Source organism: Macrosteles quadrilineatus, unplaced genomic scaffold (genome assembly GCF_028750875.1).
Source record: "Macrosteles quadrilineatus isolate MER2022 unplaced genomic scaffold, UCM_ALF_1.0 Scaffold_5__1_contigs__length_97177068, whole genome shotgun sequence".
In the NCBI taxonomy this organism is placed as follows: domain Eukaryota; kingdom Metazoa; phylum Arthropoda; class Insecta; order Hemiptera; family Cicadellidae; genus Macrosteles; species Macrosteles quadrilineatus.
The window spans coordinates 4173023-4196205 of record NW_026542598.1 but is presented as its reverse complement, the minus strand read 5'-3'; the positions used below and the strand labels follow the sequence as shown (position 1 = coordinate 4196205).

Here is a 23183-nt window from a genome sequence, read left to right as displayed (position 1 = left end):
TTGTCGATTTATAGCAGTTAGAGGTTGGTAATATTAGGCAATTCCAACCATAAAGTCAATACACACTATACACAATACACAATAACGTTATGGCTTGCAAAAAAATTTAGATGCTAGTTTTTACTTTGGATGCGTTCTGTTGTTTTTTAATTTAAGACTACTTCTTTAATGTAACTGTTTAACATTTGAGAATGCTGCAATTTACCTCACTGAAATTTCAAAACTCTTACGTTATTTTGTTATAATTTGAATAATTAGTAGAATTATCATGGGGATTGTTTTTTAGAACCTAAGAAAAAATATTTAATTATTTTTTTCTCTTGGAAATTGTTTAAGGTTCTGTAAAAATGATACAAACTAATCTTTATCATCACAACTCTTTGCATGAAGTAATATTGAGAAGTAAAATTATTTGAGTGTTGATTTATTACCAAATAACTTCTTATTTGCACGATTCTAATCTGACATTGTGTAGGACCATGTGTAGGACTACAGTAGACCCCCTCTTAACCGTCCTTGTATTAACCGATAATCGGATTATCCGCCTTCGATCGTAAAATAATACAGTTTGTTTTAACCGACCTTGCTTTGAGAGCAGCTCGGTTTAACCGCCGCTTTCTAGGAATCTCGGCATTTCCGCTCCCACGCTCGGCTATGGGAACTGAACCATACGCTTATCTCCACAGGATATGACTAAGAATAAGTTATTTTGTATTGATCACAAAAAATATAGCATAACCTATTGTCAGTTTGTCATCATCGTTCGAGCATATCTGATCTGATTTGTTATCTGTGCGGCAAATTTGTAACATCATAAAGTGCGTTAAGATTTTGAGAACCGATTATCTTATCGCTGGAGTAAACAAATAAAATAGCGCAACTTGTAGGGAGGGCAGGGAAGGGGGGTTAACAACTCCAAGGTCAAGGTAGTTTTTGTGCCTCGAGCCTCCAGTGAGAGGCTATAAATGAACATCCTGTCTTGTAACAAAATGGTTGCTTGTATCTTTAATTTCGACAAAAGGTTCTGTACTGTATTACGATGGATTTGGAAAGCTTCAATTAATACATTACAGTACTAAAGTTATTAAAATAGGAATTTTTTTTTACTCTTGCCTCGTATCATAATATATTCCACTGAAAGTAGGCCTATATATTTGACTTAACCGTGTTGTGTTTATTTGTGACTTTTCTATCAATATGAAAAAGGAGATAAGAGTAGTTTATTTTATAAATAATACAAGTATGACTTCAAAATAATGATTATATAATTCCAAATGAATAGCACTTCATTATGTTATGATTTTAGGGATTGCCCGTTTTAACCGACCTTTTGAGTTATCCGACCTAAGTCCGGTCCCATTAGGGTCGGTTAAGAGGGGGTCTACTGTATGTATTAATGGTAAAGTAACTGTGCGTGCTAGTGTATGGTATTCAAAATTTGTTGTTTTGCAGGTCATAAACATATATTATAAATTGTATCAACTTGACCAATCTGGCCATATTTGAGGATTTTTTTGGGGGGAAGTAAGTTTCTGGCTAAAGGAATTTTGGTACTTTTGTTTATTATAGTTATTATATTTTTATTATTATTATAGTTGCAGACAAGCCTTGTGAGCCTCTTTAAAGGTTAAAAAACATTTATCTTTAATTACAAACCTCTTTCTATACTCCTTACACATCATCTTAAATACTATTTTACTCACATTTTATGTAATCTATTACCCTTTAGATACATTAAATGCGTTTTTTTTTCATAGAATGATTCAGTAATGACTCAAAAGTATTTGGATATTTTGAATCAATCTGTAACATACAACAGAGTGTGTATATGTGTTGTGAATGTGTGTGCGTGTGAGAGCGAGAGAGATATTTACCAGGTCATATTTATCTTATCACTTGTAATACAAGCCAATACCGCCTGGCACTACGGTGTGATGGTGTTGATGCTATACAATTGCTACCAGGTGTTGTGAATGTACTGTGAAGTTTGTGAATTTTATGCGTACAATTGTGATTTGTGTACAGTTACTGATTAGTGTACACTTAGTCCTACTCGATATGATTTGATGAATGAGTAAATGGTAAATTCACCTAGAGGATACTGAACCTGTTGACTATGTAGCGTGAATGTGTGTTTGTATCTAAGCCACCACATTGATGAGTCTAGGTAAAAATAGATATTTTAAAAACTTTAATTTGAGGGATCTAAGGTATAAACATATTGGTTTCTTGTGTGATTTATAATTTGTATTGAATATGTATCACAATCTAATAAACTTTGTCTATGATTTGCAGAGATGTTGTGGTTGCAAACTCCTTTTATTTTGTTAGAAAAACATTTTGAAGCTTGTTAGTATGAAGTTTGATGTAAAAAATTTATTTATTTTGATGTAAACCACAATTTATATGGTTTCATATATTTAAAAAGATTTGTGACCTTTATTCCTTACTAGTGAAACCATCAACCTACAAAGTATCTAGGCAAAAAAATATTTACCAACTTTGGGACTTAATGCACTTTTTGCAGCAGTTTTTCTGTATACTTGCTGCAGCTGAATTAAAATTTTATGATCAAAATGGATGCTGTATTTTTTATTTGTTGTAACAACCCTTTGGTACATCAATAAGAGGCTTCAGATACAGTATAAGTGTCTGATTTAGTATGTTGACAAATCTGCATGTGGGCCTATTGAATGGATTTTTTGTGAATGCAACACATTCTTTTGACAACAAACTCTCTAATTTTTCTTTGTCATTTTTTTCTGTTGAAGAATCTGTTAGTTTGTAGACAATATATTATTGGCATTTGTGCAATTGCTGCATTTTTTTGTTAATACAATCAGAATCATACCGGTGTTTGTCTTTGCACCTGTTTTAGAACCACAAGTACTGATTTTTTTTTGTATTCATTTTGCAGCATGTTTACAATTATTTATAATTTAATGCATTCAAACCATTTTGTGTTCTGTTCTATTTCAGCCCAACTTGGTAGTATTTTATGGGCCACAGACCTCTGAAAAACAGCGCAAACAGGTATTGAGTAATTTCTATTTGTAGCAGATTATTGATTTTGTAATTTCTAGGTCTATTCTGGTACACTTATAGTTCCTTAATCTTAAACAGATGGTTGTTACTATTGTCAGCTAGATGCTTAGAAGGCATATAGCATAAAAGTGTAAAGCAAAGTAGTTTAAATTTTCAAATAATTTGCTAACAGATATTGAGGCTTAGGATCTTTTAATAGTGTGGTAAATGTTGGTAACATGTCATTTTACAAGAATCAAGTAAGTAATATAAGATTATAAAAGGCTTAATCAGTTATACATTGAAAGAAAGTACCAAAATAATAATAATAATTTTACCTTATATCCTCAAATATTTAGCCACTCTTAATTAATTGAGAAGAACCATGCAACTTTTAATTTGGCTAGAAAAACATTATTTTATGAAAGAATGCGCTATGAGTTATCTTATTGTAACGAAACTGTCAGAACATTATTTATTTGTGATTTTGCAAACCAATGTGTACCTGGTCAAACATATGATTTTCACTCAAATGAAACTCTAAATTAGCTAGGCCTACCTATTCATTTCACTACAATGTTGTTCTTTCACCTTGACAAATTTCTTTTTTTTACACAAAGTTTGGTCACAAATGCTCTTTATTTGTCTGAATTTTTTTTATATTCTTTGTTTGGCTTATATGGTGTTTTGGAGGAATTTTTTTTGGCCTGTGCTTTGGTAGGATTTTTTTTTGCACTGCTCCATTGCGTGTGAGTGAGCTTATTTTCTGTCAGTCATTGCATTTTTGGTTTTTAATTTGTTCAAGGGTTATGAGGCTGATCCCAGTCAAGTGGCACTTAAGGTTTTGTAGTGGCTCTCACAACCGGGGTGTTTACGTCCGAGTAAGTGAATGAGCAGGTTTACTAACTAAAAAAAAAACAAAAAAAAAACAAAGGTTATAAAGTTTACATTTTTAATGCTTTGAGATAGGAGATTCTTGGTGATTTACATTAACTTATAGTAGGGAGTTGAAACTTCTTTTGTAGTCTAGCTGAAAAAATAACGCTCAGAATATTTAAAATATTTTTGTATGAATTTTTGCTACACAAAAAATCAACTTAGTCACTTGTATAATCAAAGGGGTTTTTGGTAATTTGTTTATATTCTGCTTATGTTTTGTCGTTGCAAATTGGATAGTTTAAAATATTTTAAATTGTATAACAATTGAAGTTTAACATGTTGTAAATGTTTTATTCCCTTTTTGTGCTGGGGAAAAGGATCTTGGGAAACCTATCATAGCCGAGTTCTTTTACTGAATGCAATGTTGGTTTCTCATGACCATTTTGTTATTTGATTAATTAACTTTAAAAAATTAGACAGTTGTAGGCCAATTCGTTCTATAGATTATGTAAAATATCTCATGTGAACTATGGATACTACTTATAAAAGCATTTTAAATTATTTAAAATTTGAGTACATAGTAAGGTGTATATGAAAACCTGCTTATTTACTTTACCGGTTCCCTAGCTTGACGATAAATTATGCACTGTTGACTTAAATCTTATTTCACGTCATGTCATGGCTAATGAAAGTTACTCCACATTGAATCCTAATTTGAACACATGTACTTTTTTCTGTTAACCATTTTTTTTTAAAGATTTTTTGATTGATTGCAGAATTTGACTAGTTTAACATCTCATTTCCCTCTTTTCAGATATCTAACGGAGACAAACAAACACATTTTGCCGGAAGTTCAGACGACGACATGATCGACATCACTACAGGAATGTCTAACCAAGCTTTCCAGGACGAGTTTGTTTCGTCTCAATGTAAGTGGATCTTGAAACTTTAAAATGCTCTAACATAATCAATATCCTATCACAAGAGTCATTTATATGTGCATGGATGTAATCAGTGCTGATTTGATATGGGTGTCCTTACCATTGTTGATTGTAGTCATAATATACATGCTATCGGTTTTGGCCCAAGACGCTACCACTCATGGTAACTATCATAACAATTTGTAATCCTGCAAATCAAGGCAATATCTTTTACCGGTGAGGTTAAAATTAGTTATAATTTAAATTAAACTGATAATTTTTTATTCGTGTTTCGTATCACTTGATAATTACCAAAATCCAGAACATATCAAATTTGTATGGTTCAAGAGACAGACGGATTCAATTATTGTACCACAAATCAGTTTAAGTTTGTTTTTAAATTATTCTAAATTTTAAGATTTTTTAGTAAAATTATTATGTTACAACCCATTATTACAACCCAAAGTAACGACCAATCCATCAAAAACAGTTTTTTTATCTATTCAGTACATCTACTTAACACGTTCGCTGCGGCACGTCAAATAGCGGGCGTATCCCCAGTGCGGCGCAGCCCTCAGCGTCGAGTAAACCCGATTGCCGCGTGTGATTGGCCTTTTCAATTTTGGTCTGACGAATAGCAAATAACGTGAGGGGATGTCCTGCTTTACAACGAGAGTCGATGTAGTTCGCTAAACACCCACAGATAGCAGCACTGCTTGGAACGTAGCCGGTCCCATTGGAATTGTATTGCCAAATGGAGGGGAAAAGACGGGACAAAAAGAAGACTTTTGAGATTGCCAGACGGGAATTTTACGGGGAAATTTACTACCAACCTACACCACAACAAAATGCAAGTCACATACTACACGCTAACGTCGTATAGGTCCGCTTTCGGCCGACGCTAGAGCAAAAACGAAGACATACAAAAGGCATTACCGAGCGTTCCCGATGGGGTCCGGACGCACCGTACGGGGGCCAAGCGCCGTACCCGATCGGGAACGGCCGCACTCTACGTGTTAAAAAACCCCAACATTAGTAAAGCGAAATTTCTTTGTTGTTTAGTTGTTGGCTCAAACTGATTTTTGTAGCCACACTGCCCATAAAAATTATTATATAATAACTTTGGAACTGTGGAACTGTACATTTTCATTCAGGAAAAATTGATACCGTTTCGTAAATATATAAAATACTAAGACTTGGACTGTGTTTGGACTGACATCAACCAGTTTTATTAAATAGATTTAGAAGGCCAAAGGTAGTTTCAAATGAAGAGTTTCAATACAGGATATACAAGAGCTGCAATCTGGTTTTGACCTTGAGTTTACTCTGTTGAGCAACATTGCCATGCTCTATCATACAATGTACCTTTGTAGTCTGTAGCTTACAGTTTTAACAGCAATCATGATTCATTCTAATTTTCAGTTTCTGTTTTTTTATCATAAAATTACCACACAAAAAAATCATATCACTATACATAACCCTGTAAAGTATATTTTATATGTTGATTTAACTTTATATATTAGATGCTTACTCACTTATGAGATACTATTTATATAGATTTGTTTCTCATTAAATAAAAATAGTTTCATAACAAAACATTTCTTAACTAAAGAAAAAAAAATTTGCTTAGATTTTTGTCTCCATGTGAATCATTTCCCACTGTTTCTGTTTGACAGGAATAACAATAATTACTAGAATTATATTTGTAGCTCATAATGTACAAATGTCACACTATGTACAGGTAACTATGAAATCACTTTCTTGCTGAAGTCTGCATTTCAATCCACATTCAATTGTACCAAAAACGTTTGTACAAACAAAACACATGATTCTATTAAATAAACATTTTTTGAGTGCGGTTCAATCTCTGATGTAAATTCTATGCAACAGCAAAATAACACTTGTGCAATGCTCTTCTTTATTATTAGGAAACATAATATCACCATATACTAGATTATTTATCAGTGAAACTATTTCCCTACATGTTTTAGTACTACATGTATTGCACTGTTCTAGATACAGATGACATTCCGGGCATTGGTCAGTATGAGGACTTCCACACCATCGATTGGCAGAGAGACATCGCCAGAGATAGAATGCGCCATAGGTACATCGTCAAGCGAAAGCAAAACTCCATCTTTGATTTGGTAAGATGTTTATTTAAAAAATGTTTTCATTCACATTGAGAATGAATTTAGTAGTTGTTGAATGATTAGTTGAAATGCTGTAGTATGTATAGTAAAACCATGACTAACCAAGATAAAGAGAGCTGGTTCGGATAGCCCATTTTCTGTTGACAGAAAATTTTTTATTAAAAATTATTCTTCATTTAGATTTAACCACACACGCAATATGAATTTAGATTTGTTCATTCTGATGGTCCGAAGACCAAAATGGGCTATAGAAAACTGCCCCTGATATTTTCGGGTTGGGTCGAGTCAACAGTTGGCCTCAGGAATTGGTTTGAGCTGGAAACAATTTTCAGGCGGAATGTTAATTTTTGCGATCGTAGAAAGCGTCTGCGAAGATGCACTTTCAAAAATCAACAATCACATGGGAAGTTCACAGTTTAATGAAGATTATGTTGTTGTGATGGTAGAATACGTTCACAAGTGTACTGTGACCACAGAAGATACTCTCAATTTTGCATAGATCACCCACGTGATCATAGACATGTATGATTTCGCTGTGACTGCAGAAGATGTTAATGATTTCGTCAAGACTGCAGAAGATGTGCGATTTTACTGCAATATGTGGGAGATCATGTACAAAAGTTATATATAAACCCTTGTAGTAGGTCTACAACAGTTAATATTAATTTTATTTAAATTAATACTTTCCAAAACAATCTTACTTGAAGTAAAATAAATCGGTCCTGCAAACTCCTCCCAATCTATGATAAAATTATTATTTGTGTAGGTGAGAGGGGCCCATGACGCCTGGTCTGGCTGGTTGTGTGTGCTGCTGGTAGGTCTAGTCACTGGTTGTGTGGCTGGTGTCATAGACATAGGAGCTACATGGATGTCAGACCTCAAGTATGGCCTGTGTCCCCAAGCGTTCTGGCTCAACGAGGAGCAATGCTGCTGGTCTTCCAATGAAACCTCGTTTGACGACAAAGGAAACTGCTCTCAGGTAGGTCTACTTACTGATCTAGAATTCAGTTTTGTCTCCTCAGTAAAAATTCTTTTCTGCATTCTGTCAAAAACACAATTGAACTATCACAAATTTTGTTCTTACAACTTTAACACGGGAATACAATGGCCTGTTCCGTAGTCAAAAGTTCCACTTACACCTAGATCAATTTTTGCACACCAAGAATAGCAAAAATAAATAGTAGGTGGTTAAATAGAATATAAAAATTACCGAGAAATGTGAATGTTTCAGTGGCTTACTTGGTCAGAGCTGATAGCTGATACAAAGATTGGTGCTGGAGCCTACATCATACAGTACATCTTCTACGTGTTGTGGGCATTGCTGTTTGCTCTACTGGCCGCATCCCTAGTTAGGATGTTCGCCCCTTACGCTTGTGGCTCTGGTATTCCTGAGGTAAATAAGCCTTATTGATATTTTCAAAGGTTCGGTATATATGTACTTTACTTTAATACTTCAATGCTTTAATCTTAAATGGTGACCATACAATTGTAGGTATTTTAAGCCAAGTATGAATGGAGATGAGTGTAGAATGAAGTCTTGTAGTCTTGTTAGGGGCTAAGGCTGACATGTTCCTCAGACACAGAATCAGAATCAGAAAAGCTTTATTCAAGATTTATACATTATATACATGAAATATATGCATAAATAAATACTAAATGGCGTCAAAACAGCTTATTACTAATTAAAAATACTTGGTTATACTAAATAAAACAGGACAATTTAATTAATGTAATTACATGTTGTAAAACTCTTCAAATGAGTAAAATGCTCTATCAATTAGTAACAATTTAAGTTTTTTTTTTTAAAGACGTAATGTTTTTTTATATCAAATATTTCTTTTAGTAGATGGTACAAAAACTCAATTCCTGCAGCTGTTGGTTTCTTGTTATAAAACTCCAGTTTGTGTTGTGTTACGGATGGATAATTTTTATGCCTAGTATTATATCTATGATTATCCCCCAGCAGTGGCACCTTGTCTTCAGAAGCCCTCACATGCATGTATTTTATATATATATAGTGTGCAATATATATAAAATAAAAATATTTTTTGGCCGATTCTTCATCATCCAGATTTAACATGATTCTTATTGCCCTTTTTTGAAGGATTAGAATACTTTGTAAATTTTGATTACTTGTAGCTACATATAACTCAATACCAAATGTAATGCACAGTTAACCTACACAGTTATCAATACACAGCTGTTAATTAATAGCCCATAGCCAATGGCAACTAGGGGGTCACCTACAGTTTACAGTGGAATCCGAACCACATTTTTGCCTAGTAATTAACCAATTTGTCTAATTATCAGGATACTACTGCGGATTGTCGTAGTACTCACTAGTGCAAACGTTAATCCTCACCGGGGAGTATTGCATTCACAGTGCATGCCTATAAATATCCACAATCCGTGACCTAGTAGCTGGATTACAGGACTTCACCACCTTCCCAGTCAATGTAATGCTACCTGTAATTCCTGGATTTAACAAAAACTAATTGATCTGTTTTAATCTGCTTAATATTGAGTTGTTTTTGCAAAAATTTCAGACACATCCAAAGTGTTGAATGGTTGTCGCACACAGAGGCAAAACTTTGATTTACTAGTAGTCTATATAATTACTTTGTTGGTTGTAGATCAAGACGATTCTGAGTGGGTTTATCATCAGAGGGTATCTGGGCAAGTGGACATTGATCATAAAGTCTGTAGGCATCATGTTGGCAGTGTCTGCCGGCCTCAGCCTGGGCAAGGAGGGCCCTATGGTGCACATCGCCTGCTGTATAGGTCAGTCAAAACTAACACCCAATTAACGTGTTTTAAGAACGTTTTGTGAGCTAAACTATAAATATTTTGTGATGGATTGGAAACCCTAGATCAGAATTTAAAGACAGTTGTCATTTTGACTTTTTTTTGTTATATAAAAGATCTTGAGTTTTCATGTAAATTTCAAATTTGTAAAAATCACCTTACAAGTTATTCCGTACTGTTTTGTTAAACCGACCACACCAGTAGGTTAGGTTAGTAACAAAATATTTTAAATGAAAGTCAATTTTTAAATTTACAACTTAACTTTTTGGGGTGGATAGAACAGCAAAACCCTGGTGTGGTCAGTATAACAGAAGAGTATGCCTACCAACTACTATTCTTACATTACCCCCAGTATAATCGACTTAGTTCAGTCAAACCCTTTTGTGTGTGCTTAGCATACTTATTTATAGTGCTGTTACATTTTCAAGTAGGTTTACATTATATTATTTTTTACTCTATTTATAGGTAACATTTTATCCTATCTCTTCCCAAAGTATGGGAAAAATGAAGCTAAAAAGCGAGAGATTTTGTCAGCTGCCGCCGCAGCTGGGGTGTCTGTTGCTTTCGGAGCTCCGATTGGAGGAGTGCTTTTCAGTCTTGAAGAAGTAAGTTGAATATTTGTTTGAGGCAATTAATAACTGAGTGTTAATTCTCCTTACACTGGTGATAAAGGAAGGTTAAAATCAAATAATGTGTTGAACTTATGTTTTTATAATAAAGGGACCTATACAAAAAAGGAAAATATTTTATAGTTTAGATACCTAATTGCAAATTATATATACAAGATGAAACAGTCTGTCTCAGTAAATTGGGCTCTTGTTTGTCAATGTTATTTTAATTTGTTGACATAGGCACGGTTTAGAATAAATAATTGGTTTAATTTTCCAATCTGCTACCAAAAACTTGTTTGTCTCATTTTGATATGGATTTTCCACCTGTCCATTCAATTAATTTTTACACAACCTCAAATATGTATTTATCACAAAATCAGTTTGTACATAGATATATTTTCAAGCACCATGTTAAATATAATTTGCATTTGTATTCCCTGATTCATATTTTCAATAATAGGCCTAGTAAAATCTCAATTTGTAAAGGTTATCATAATTTTACTAATCAAACCTCATCATTAAATCTACTGGTTTAATAAATTTTTATGCACATAGAACCACAACAATTATGTAGGCCTAGCGATGGCTTGGGGTGTGTGTGTGAGTGTGTAATTTGGAAATGTGTGATACTTCTGAGACTAACTTAAGCTTGCTGAATCTGCTACCAAATAATTTACATGAAAGACGAGTTGGGGACCAGAGGACGGAGATCTTTTACCTAGACCGGAAGCTAGCTAGCCAGCTTTGGTTTACCTTTATAGAATTAATTTACTGTTTTATCCTTCCAAAAAACCGGTGACCTAGAAAATGACAATGTGCAAGATAATTTGGTTGGAAATGAACTAGGGTACTTAAATCGGAAACTCAGATAAACTGTGGAAGCCTACTGGGAAAAACGTGTTCCTTTTTTCATGTTGGAAATGGTCTAGGCTGAAGGCCTCAACCGGCAATTATTTAATTCCTATAGTCCTTGCCACCCTAACTTGAGGCAGCACAAGGCCGCACGCCGTATAGCTAGTGCGGCCTTGGGCTGCCTCAAGTTAGGGTGGCAAGGAGTATACATAACCAATGTTGGGGCGACCCTTGGAGGTCTCCCCCTTTGGTTTGCTAACTAGCCTTGGTATCTAAACCTATAATTAACATAAATAAATACTCATCCATTTTCTGAAGGATTCTTTCTAGACGATTAGATTGCGTGTTCAACGTTTTCCGAGGAGTAGAGAAGTGGGGAGAGAATTGGTGGGGGGAAGCATTTGCGGTGGGCTGACGAGCTCAACATGAAGCCCTGACTCGCAAACTGCTGACACTATACAAAATGTAGCGTGCCGCTATGCGTCACAGTTAAACAATCATAAATTTTAAAATATCCTATATATCCTATTCAATGAAACCCTATTCAATGAGTGTGTGTTTTCTTTACAATGTATAGTAGGTTAAAGTTATTCTTTATTAATGTAGAATATTATAGAGCTGTCATAGTACATTTTGAAATCTTTTCAGTGTACCGTCTTAAAGTGAGGATGTTTATAAATGGGTATAAATAAATGACATAAATGTTATGCATATTTAAAAAAATCAAAGAGCTACCTAAATTATAGGCAGTAAGCAATTGATGCCTAGGTATTGACTATGAGCTCCATAATGTAAAGCTCTACGGCAACAATCTGATAACTGAGGCAAGTCTGTTGCTTCCGAGGAAGTTGTGGGGTTAAATGTAAAAAAATCTATTCCCATCTGGAAAGGAGTTGCTTATGAAATCCTACTGTCCCTCGAAGTCAGCTTCCATCAACATTGTGGATGTTTGTAGTAGTGAAGTGCTTTAAGTGAGGCTAATAAGCCTCATAGGCTATAGATTTGATTGTACATGCGAATTTTATGTGATATAAAAAAAAAACCACTCATTCTCTGCAGGTGAGTTACTACTTTCCTCTGAAGACTCTGTGGAGATCCTTCTTCTGTGCTCTGGTCGCCGCTTTTGTCCTTCGTTCCATCAACCCCTTCGGCAACGAGCATTCTGTGTTGTTCTACGTTGAATACAACAAGCCGTTCATGTTCTTTGAACTGGTTCCTTTCGTGGGCTTAGGAGTTATTGGTGTAAGTAATAACAGTTTTTTTTACAGTATCTGTAATATTGAAGATTTTTAGGGTTATCAAATGTTTGTTACAAGTTTATTGTTTGATTTTAACTGAGGGGTGTAAGCTCCACACAGAAATAAGTGTAATTTTAAAAATACAGTGTATATGAAAGTTCAAGAACAATTTGTCCTAAATGAATGAGTTTATTATTCTTTTTGTGATTAAAAGAATTATGCATTACGGGTCTTGCCTATAAGTTCAAAAGATTAAGCACCAGTCAGAAAATGAAGGTTTAGCCGAGCTTTTGCGAAGATCGTGCGATTGAAAAGCTCCTGCTTTTTCGCAATTGTGGATGACGTCTATAACGTTTCTATAATCGCAAGACACGATGGCGATGTCTAGATGAATAGAGGAGATATCAAGGATTCTGCCGTGATTCTGAACATCTGCCGCACTTGTGTAGAAACCAACATTGTTTTCTGTGATCGCCACAAAATCCTGAACATTTCACTTGGCTGTATAGATAACATCACTGTCCTCCCCCCCCCCCCCTACCCCATTCGGGGCAAAATATGGAACATACCTCATGGTCGCAGAAACATCATTAGTCGTATTACACAATCACAGCCAAATCCTGAATATCTTCTGCAGTAACAGGAAAATAATCATTGCGGCAAAATCCTGGAAATCTCCCGTGGTCGTGGAAAATACATCATTGTCTCCCAAAATCACAGAAAATGTATCCTCATCATTCCAACAGCAGTCAGGGCAGAAGTGTGAAATTTTCTTTCTCACTATCTTGGCTGATCGTAAAAGCTTGTCTCGAGGTTGATTTTCTGACTTGGCATTCGATCTCAAACTTTTAGGCTGGGCTCGGCTCAGCTCAAAAAATCAAGCGGCTTGCACACCATTTTTATTTATTAGCTCTTGATTGTTTCAGGTAATCTAGCTTAAATCTATTCCTTTTAAAAATAATGTTAACCAGCCAAACTGCTTTCGTGTGAATTAAAATTTAATAAAATAGTTTTTCAATATTGAAGTACAGTATGTCTACTCCAGCTTACTTTAGTCATATTTCAATTTGTAACTGTGATGTCATAATTTTCTCCAGGGTGTGATAGCCACCATATTCATCAAGGCCAACCTGTACTGGTGCCGGTACCGCAAGGTGTCTAGGCTGGGCCAGTACCCAGTGACGGAGGTGTTGATAGTGACGGCCATCACAGCTGTTGTTGGCTACCTCAACAGATTCACACGCATGAGCACCAGTCAGCTGATACTGCTGTTGTTCAGTCAGTGCGGGGTGGGTGACTCTTACGGCCTCTGGTGAGTCAAATACCACAGATCTCATGTAAATGTTGTGGGAAGGGTGCTACAGGAGAATAGTATTAGACAATTTGTGGGACCGGTATATCAACATCAACTGAATTATCTTTATTATCCTACGAGTTAGTAGGCTTACCAGAATGGGGAAGAGTTTATTCTGGCACAGAAACACAAAACTGCATTGGCCTACACAATTATTCAGGGCTGTGCGAATAGTTCGAAAAACGAATCTAATCCGAATCTTTTAAGAGATTCGATTCGGATTCGAGAACGAATCTACTGTTTCTAACTGGATTCGGATTCGGAATCGATATTCAAATTTACTGGTAAGAGATCCGGGTTCGGATTCGATATTCGAATTTCTTGGAAATAGATCCGAGTTGGGATTCGATATTCAAATTTACTAGATTCTGATTGAATATAATTTTCAATATAATTTTTTAGACACTAAAAAACTACTTGTGCACTCCGATTTGCTGTTGACTGGTTCATGTTAGGAACCTGACCAACTTGGTGTTAGGCTTTAGGCACATTAGTGTAGGTCGCATTTAAACCCTATCTTGGCTATCAGTAAACTTAACCTCACAGTGTTAGATGTTACTTGTAATAGTAATGCAGACATAGGCTTGTGTGGAGGATTAACACCGAGATGTATAATAGGCTGGGCCTATGTTTTAGACTACACAAATTGGTAGTCCATCACTTTTAGCGAGTAACTTAGGCCTAGGTGGTATGCCTAACTTATGCCCAATTTTTTAGTTTCAAAACTTCAAATAGGTAGGCCTAAATTTTATAACTTTTTTATTTGGCCCATTTCAAGAATTTTTTTAAGCAATTCCCTAAGTTATTTCAGCCCCAGAAAATGTGGTCTAAAAATGTGAAAATTGGTACTGCTGACTTTCCTCGGATTTGGATTCGACTCTGAACACGTTTAAATATTCGGATTCGATAACAGCTTTAAATTTCAGATTCGGATTCGATCCAGGTTCGATAATGGCTGTAAATTTGAGATTCGGATTCGACCCAGATTCGACTCGGGATTAATTAAAATATTCGGATTCGATAAAATCTGTACAGCTATGATTCGGATTCGGATTCGAACCAAAATTTCTGGATTCGCACAGCCCTGCAATTATTAGAATATTTCAGTGTTACAGGAGCTTCAACCAAGAAAATTGTGAGTTAGTAGATGTATTAAACATCATTTGTTGTGACAATGAAATGTTGTCAATTTTGTGTATAGTGTAAAGTTTTGTGTTTCTAGTGCTAGAGTGGACTACTTCTCTAGATAAGCTTCCTTTCCACTCAACAATTCTTAAAATCAAAGACATTTTGCTGTACAATACTTTACATGCTTAAACTCACACTGAATTATCTTTATTGCTTTAAATAGAAAAAACTTATAGCAATACTACCAATTTACTTATAAAATCAAATGTTAGTTCTTATGCTAAATAAAATAAATGGTATCAGCAATCTGACACATACTTGTCCCCATTAGCTTGTCAACAACAACCTTTATCTTGGGTATGTGGTAGGAGTAACTTTTATATTTTATAGGGAAAATCACAAAAGTTGCAATAGGTAACTTTGAAAATGAAAGTTTTACAGCAATGGCTAATGTATATTGCACTATTTTGTTTAGTTTAAGGGCCATAACATACCTACTAATTTTAATTAAAACTGTTTTTTTTTTATCCGGTTTTCCATCATTTTATGGGTTTTTTTTGTAAATAACATAGGTTACAATAACTTTTAAACCGTAGGTAATTTTTACAGAAATGGGATGTACCATTTAGTTCAGAGTTTAAAGGGATATAACTGACTAAATTTTTATCAAAATCGATCAGCCATTTTTTAGAAAATTCAATTGTTTTATTATTTTATGGGTTTTTATGGAAAACCCACCATTAAACCCCAAATTGCAAAAAAATTAAAAAAATGCCTGGAGATGGGTTAGTGTCTATATACCAAATTTCATCAAAATCGGACTACAGGTGTGGTCTGTATCTCTGTACACATCCACACACATAGACAGACGTCTCCTCCAAAACCACTTTTTTGGGTTTATTTCAGGGGGACCCAAAAAGAATATATCCACTTAAAACTCAAACTCAAAATTTTTTTTGAAAACAATACTTCCTCTATAAAAATACTATGTATGGGAGGACTAAAAAAAGACTATACTGTAAAGTGACCCCTAATTAAAAGACCATTGATAACAGACTTTTTTCTTAGTTAAAATGAGGTATTGTTACAGGAACTTTTAGTCAAGGTACCCACAAAAAGTAATTGAGGGAGTTTCAGTTTACCTTAAAAAGTTAATTTATGAGTCAGTGGCTCAGTCAGTCGAGCCGTACCATAAGCTGTGATACCAAGGCAGGGTTTGCGTCCAGTTAGTGCTATTTTAAATCACTGTAATTTCCACAGTTCATTTTCATACTGTACAGGCTCGCCCCTTGCTTTGCTTGGTACACTCTTCACTCAGACATATGAGACCCATGTGTATGAAATGTGTATGAACAAATTCAAGGCTAAAAAGACCTCCAACATCTTCAATTTGATATTGCTTGCCTGTAATTGTGTAAAAAAATTGCATAATTGTTCATCAATTACACCAAGATACTTTAAACATATCTATTGAAGATATCTTTGAAGTGGACTATTTGAACATAATTAATAATTGAAGATTGTAAATGTTTGACAGTGACTATGTGTACACGCGCAACAATGTGACACAAGCAGTAGAAGAGTCCTCAGCGGGATCAGGGGTCTACCATGCTGTCATTCTACTCATATTGGCCCTTATATTCAAACTGGTGACTGTCATCTTCACTTTCGGCATGAAGGTAGGTCTGTTTGAAAGCAGCTGGATTATCATTAACACTAATACCGAAGCCCTACCTAGGCTGACGTTAACCGAAACCCCTGGTCTGTGAGACCCCATTTGAAAATTATACAGTGTACACTGTGATAAGATTTAAATCCTCAATCATCTGTCTGCAACTCCTTAGATCTTCGGCCATTGATCAGATTTAACAGCCTACCGAGCCTAAACCTAGCTCTTAAACTTGAACCTAGTAGCTTCGACTATCAATACAACTAGATATTCCATCCCCATGTTAAATTTGTAGCCAAATTTTTTTTCAAAGTCGTCACAGTTGATGTGAGCCACCTACAGATTGGAGATTGCGCTGATCTAAATTACTAAAGGCCGATATCCACAGTGTGAGGCTGCTCGCTGCAAATGCCTCGTGCCATCTGCCTCAGGGTGAGCTCTTTAGCTGGCAGCTAGTTTGTAAACATGAATGCTCACTGCGAGCACGCGAACCACCCGCTTTGCTTTCCATAACACTTCACTAAATCTCTGATCATGTCTTGACAATCCATGATGACGCACAGCTCGGAGCGAGGCACCTTTCTTTGAGCACTGCTCTGAGACCGATAAGTACACGGCTCGCCTCACATTGTGCGACGCGAGCGCCTCACAGCGAGCAACCCCGGTATCCACAGTCCGAGGCAAAGCCTAGCATTCGCAACGAGGCATTCGCAGAGAGCTGCCTCGCACTGTGGATACCGGCCTTATATTTTGCTGAATACACAATCTTTTTAACCAAGTCAAACTTAGGGAATGACTTATGATGAGTATCCAATAGTCAATGCTAGTAGTTTACAGCCGTATGGCATTGATAATAATTGCAATGTAAGTTTGGCTCAGTTAGTCCTGTGTCCGATAAATCTAATGTTGTAGCCCAAATGGTTATTAATTTGGTTTATCTCCTTACAATTTAGATGTTTTTTCCACCTCAGTAATGTGATGAGTAACGAGTAAAAGTAAAATCAGAATACTATTTTTATCATGATTTAATGAATTTAGGACCATTAACAAAATGGTTTTTAAAATGTTTTTCACTATGATGAAACGTATTGTTGTGCTTGTGTGCAGGTGCCGTGTGGATTGTTCATACCCAGCCTATGTCTGGGAGGTATCATTGGACGGATAGTGGGCATCTGTGTACAACAGTTGGCCTATCACTACCCTCATATTTGGGTGTTTGGGGGAGAGTGTGTCTCGGGTGATGACTGTATCACACCCGGACTCTACGCTATGGTCGGGGCAGCCGCAGTACTTGGAGGGGTCACCCGGATGACAGGTGTGTTTTTTACTTAGGCATTTACTTTTGTAATTAAATAATAAACAATATCTGTGTAACCGAGTAATATTTGAAACTACATTACTTCGTAGTCAGTTTTATGTCATTTACTAGCAACAGAGCACGCTGTGGTTAAATACAATGGTCTCTGGAAAAGTATTACTATGCTTTATTTACAAAATACAGTATAAACAAACAAAAAAACTCAAGGAAATAACAATACAACTATAAGCTGTTAAATTAATACGTGTTCCATATAGCCTAATGCTATGTTTTTGAATCAGAAAACTTTGATGTTTAACAAAGATTGAAAAAACATCTTGAAATCTAACTGTCTATTGTCTACAAATTGGACCGATGGCCTTGATAAATGGTTTGAACGCAAAATTACAGTGACTAAATGCTTGTCACCTTTCAAAGTGTATAATGGTTAGGCATTTGAGTATTTAATTAGTAATTAATCAGTGTTTGTCGAGAATAATTTTACATTTGGATGATTCTGGTGTCAGACTCAGAACTACTAGAAAACTATTTAATTTGCACATTATTTCACCATAACATTGACTTACAGAATATTTTGAATTTTTACTACACCTACATTTATCTTAGTCCTGTGTACAGGAATTACTGTTAAAGCTCGTAATCTTTGACATCAATTTTACCAATCATCATATCCAGTTGGAAGGTTTTAGTATGACGATTGGGAGTAACCATAATCCTTTTCATTGTTAAAGTAATGTCTATTAGTATTTGTATTGTCGTGTTATAACATTTACTTTGTGTGGTGTAGTGTCGCTGGTGGTGATCATGTTTGAATTGACGGGTGGAGTCCGCTACATCGTGCCACTCATGGCTGCAGCAATGGCCAGCAAGTGGGTAGGTGACGCTCTAGGCCGTCAGGGTGTCTATGACGCTCACATCAACCTCAACGGCTATCCCTTCCTGGACAGCAAGGAAGAGTATGCTCACACTGCTCTAGCCGCTGACGTCATGCAACCCAAGTATGAACTTTTCTCGCTCAATTCTTGAGTATTTTAAACTAGTCATGTATATATTTTTTTTCCTATTATTGCAATTATTTTAACTGTAGCCATAAAATTTTGTTACAGTGTTTACTGGTAGTTAGCATAATTAAGAATTTCCTATGATGAAATTACTGTTAAATTAGTTGTTGTTTGTTTCACTCATAGTGAATTTCCTCAATGGGAAGTAGCCATTATACGTCCACTAACTATACTTTTTTGTTTTATAGTTCCCAGAAAAAAAAACAAACAATCAAATTATATTATTTGTACACTTCTGTATGCACTGTAACCTATATCATTGACTATTGGATACAGAAGAAGAATCCTATCTATTAATATGGAACAGCTGTCGCCAATTTTTTACTAAAAACTAATGTAGTTGTGTGAGCCAGTCACAGATTGCTCTAGTGTCTAAAACTCTATTTTGTACCTTATTTTTTGTTACTGACATAGTTACTGGGTCATAAGTTAATATAGCTCATAATAAGTCATTTCATCAGTTTGACTTGGTAAAAACCATCTTGTAATTGGCAGAAATCAGTAATTCATATCAGTGCAATCTGTAGGTGGCTCACATTAACTAAGACACATTTGATCAAAAACCTGACAAAAACTTTAACATGGGGATGGAATTCCAATTTTCTTGGGATTCAATATATCTTGTAAACCATTATCTATTTGAATGAGTTTTTTAACCGGTCAAATCAGGCTGCAGGATATTTTGTACCCAAAAAACTGTATTTTCTCCAAAATGTAAAAGATATTTTACCATTCAAACCAACAAATCCAAGCATTTATTTTGCTCATTGTTATTCTATGCCATTAACCATTATTTATGACCAAACATACAACATTTTTCCTTTTAAAACTTTTACTGAATGTCTCCAAATTAATATTATTTAATGCTTATTATTGATTTTATGTTTTTATACATAACAAGCTGATATTGAACTTAATTAAATATTCCACTGACACATTTGTGTTTGCAGGAGAAGTGAGCCACTCAGCATCCTGACTCAGGACTCAATGACTGTAGAAGACGTAGAAATTCTGTTGAAAGACACAGAACACAAGGGCTTCCCTGTCGTAGTCTCACGAGAATCTCAGTACCTGGTCGGTTTTGTGCTCAGGAGGGATCTCAATCTCGCCATCGGTATGTGCTTTTGCTTTTGTCCTAGTAACTTTTGTTCATTGTATCAATAATTGCCAAACACTAAACAGTAAGTGTTGCAGTTAAGTTATATTCAAATTAGATTAATACTTAAGTGTAGTTAAGTTTTATAAAAAAGAGCTGGCAAACACAAAATCTTACAAAATTGTATAACTTAGTCAATCTAGTTACAACATGACTCTGTGTACAGAGAATGCTAAGCGTACAATGGAAGGTCTACGGGGAGACTCTTTGGTGCTGTTTGTGCCGGAAGCGCCAGGGTTGGCACCAGGAGCGCCGGCACCGCTGCCACTGGCACGGATACTGGACATGGCACCCATCGCCATCACTGACCAGACACCCATGGAGACTGTCATAGACATGTTCCGCAAACTGGGACTGCGGCAGACTCTGGTCACTCATAATGGGTGAGTTTTTAGATCTTCACTAAGTAGTAATTTGTATAGACCTAACCAAATTTGGTGTACAGTAGGCTACAAGTCTTTGCAGTATGCGGTAGATGTGATACAGCAAAGTGGTATGTAAAAGAAAACTGCGTAATTTGAAGTATTTTCTAACCCATTGTAGCATTTTTATAGCTAAAAATAAACACTGAATTATGCATTGCCTTAAATTAATTTTTCCTGCGCACCGTGGCACTTCATTGGCTAATTTTTGCATATTATAGGTTGACCGAAAAATTGGTTATCCGAAACAGCTCTCCCCCCCCCTTATTTCGGTTAACCGGGGTTCTCAATAGTTTCTAACACTAAACTGTTATGGTTTGTGGCATGAATTTGTAGCCAACAGGCCTGGATTAACCCTCTTTGACACCTCAGAACAACCAAACTAAAGAAACTTCCCTTATCAAAGCGTGAAGGGGTGGGGGGTAATTTGTCTATAATTACTCCGTAAACTCCCCTCTTAGGGAATTAGCTATTTTAGTTTACAATAACTTTTCAAAAATAGAATTTTATGCAAGACATCAATAATAGCAAAAACAGCCTCTATGCCAAGAATTTAATTTGTTCAATAAAGGGGTAGCAATTAGCTCACCGTAGAAAAAATGCATACAGGTAAGTCATAGAGTGCCAAGTAGCTTATTGCCGCCTTTACTTTCTGCTTTGCCGCTCTCCAGTATTCCAATCAAACAACACAAAACAAAACAGTGTTTTTTTATAAGGCACGCAATACGTGTAAGAAACGTTTTGGCGCTGTCCAGTATTCCAACCACACAACACAAAACAAAACAGTGTGCTTTTTTAAGGCACGTAATACATGTACGCTTGAAAATAAGTTGGCAACACTTATTATACTGAGACTACGATCAGCTGGTACAGTGTTTCACAGCCTTTTGAGTATTGATACTACGACTTAACCTGTTGTTTCGTGTCAACATTCTATTTTCGTTCAGCGCTTGGATTTCACCTAACCTAAAAAAAACGTGATGTTTAGTGTTTGAAAGACTAATTGTTTATAAGTAACTATAGGAAAAATATGTGTATCGTGACACACTCGAGAAGCTTCCCACACACGCCTGCGGCTCTACCATTAACATTTCTGTCATGTGCAGCGAAGTGCCATTTTGCGCTTAATAACACAAATAACTATTGTATATGCTCCTTAGGCATAACCTTTATTTAGTGTCCATTTTATTTGCTACCTTTTACAAACATATTTATTGATTTGTTGGCTCTTACAATAACCTATGAAATTTAACTAATATCATCTATAAGTATTAAAACCCATCGATCCTGCCCTGTACACCAAGATCATGGCGAAGGGTGGATTAGTATTTTCAATGTATGTATTGTTACAAATGTTCTAAAGAACTGTTTTTATAGATTCATTGGATATGTTACATGGTCTGTTTCAGTCGCTTGTTGGGTGTGATCACCAAGAAAGATGTGTTGCGGTACATCAAGCAAATAGACAACGAGGACCCCAGTACCGTGCTGTTCAACTGAACTCGCATCACTTCACTCGGTTGATTTTGTGATAACATTAATTTTTATTCTCAGTGTATTATTATCGTAATAAATTTTACTCACCCTTTTATAGACCATGGTTATATATAGTCTTTCAAGAGGAATCCTTAGTCAAAAATGTTGCATGAAACAGGTATTATTATTTAAGGTATAGGTTATCTTTTACGATATTTTCGGCTACTTAAAATGTTATGTAGGGCAAGTGATTGTTTTTCTTTGAAAATTATGGTTAGTTAATTTGTTTAGATTATGCAATTTTGTAACTGCTATGAAATTTGTTTTCGGTCATAAAAGGGTCGCCTATATTTATTTTTAATTTTTACTATAATTTTATGTAGTCTTTACTATGGTTAATTATGTGTGTAAATACATATACATATTTATACTAGGCTACTAGAGGATTAAATGTAAATTGTTGAAGAAGAAATGTTGATATGACGATAATTTCATACTGTTTAAATAGTTTTAGTCTAATCTCATAGTTATTTCAATATGCAATAGGTACAATAATTGTGTATGTCTAACATTATTATTATTTGTTGATTTTATATTTGTTTTCAATTGTACTGACCATAAATGTTTCTAATTGTTTCATGGTGATAAATTAATTTTATATTGATATTCAGAGTATTTATTTCTTTATTATTTAATATATACATGTATACTTTTTTAAATCAATAGCCTTGTTTTAGTTACTTATTCATGTTCATAATTTTATTTGTAGTAATAAAATTTTAAAAAATCTCTTGGTTCTTAAGGAGTTTATTTTAACTGCCTTGGAAATGTATTTACACAACACTACAGAACTTCCCACACAAGGATTTAATCCTGATTGAATCCTTAATCAAACGTACTACTGTACTGAGATGAGTTTCACCGGACACCAACCAGCTGATTATATTTGGCAACGAGTGGTGATAAACAAAAACATAACCTCTCTTAGAGGTTATGAGTAGTGATTGTTAGTCCTTTAGTCAGTGGGTTGTATAAGGATTTTGTTATTGTTCAGTTAAATCAAATCAAATCATCCTTTAATCATTTTGTACAAAATATACATGAATAGTGTCAATTA

At 35.2% G+C, this 23183-nt stretch overlaps 1 protein-coding gene across 9 annotated transcripts in view; it reads left to right on the top strand.

Annotated features, from left to right (window-relative positions):
• The window catches only part of LOC128994651 (H(+)/Cl(-) exchange transporter 5-like), a 28170-nt gene extending 5315 nt beyond the window's left edge, over positions 1–22855 (top strand). For 3 of the 9 annotated variants that reach the window (XM_054419334.1, XM_054419342.1, XM_054419335.1), the window contains 15 exons: positions 2980–3033; positions 4718–4832; positions 6840–6970; positions 7743–7955; positions 8208–8369; positions 9610–9757; positions 10247–10386; positions 12304–12486; positions 13580–13794; positions 16502–16643; positions 17741–17948; positions 18739–18949; positions 19963–20126; positions 20335–20551; positions 22000–22855. In XM_054419334.1, the coding sequence (XP_054275309.1) occupies positions 2980–3033; positions 4718–4832; positions 6840–6970; positions 7743–7955; positions 8208–8369; positions 9610–9757; positions 10247–10386; positions 12304–12486; positions 13580–13794; positions 16502–16643; positions 17741–17948; positions 18739–18949; positions 19963–20126; positions 20335–20551; positions 22000–22090 (2394 nt within the window). In that variant the 3' untranslated portion in view covers positions 22091–22855. Of the gene's footprint in view, positions 1–1932; positions 2168–2979; positions 3034–3829; positions 3906–4717; positions 4833–6839; positions 6971–7742; positions 7956–8207; positions 8370–9609; positions 9758–10246; positions 10387–12303; positions 12487–13579; positions 13795–16501; positions 16644–17740; positions 17949–18738; positions 18950–19962; positions 20127–20334; positions 20552–21999 lie in introns of those variants that run through there. The other 6 variants (XM_054419340.1, XM_054419338.1, XM_054419339.1 and 3 more) reach the window with 5 other exon arrangements.
• Positions 22856–23183: the final 328 nt, after the last annotated feature.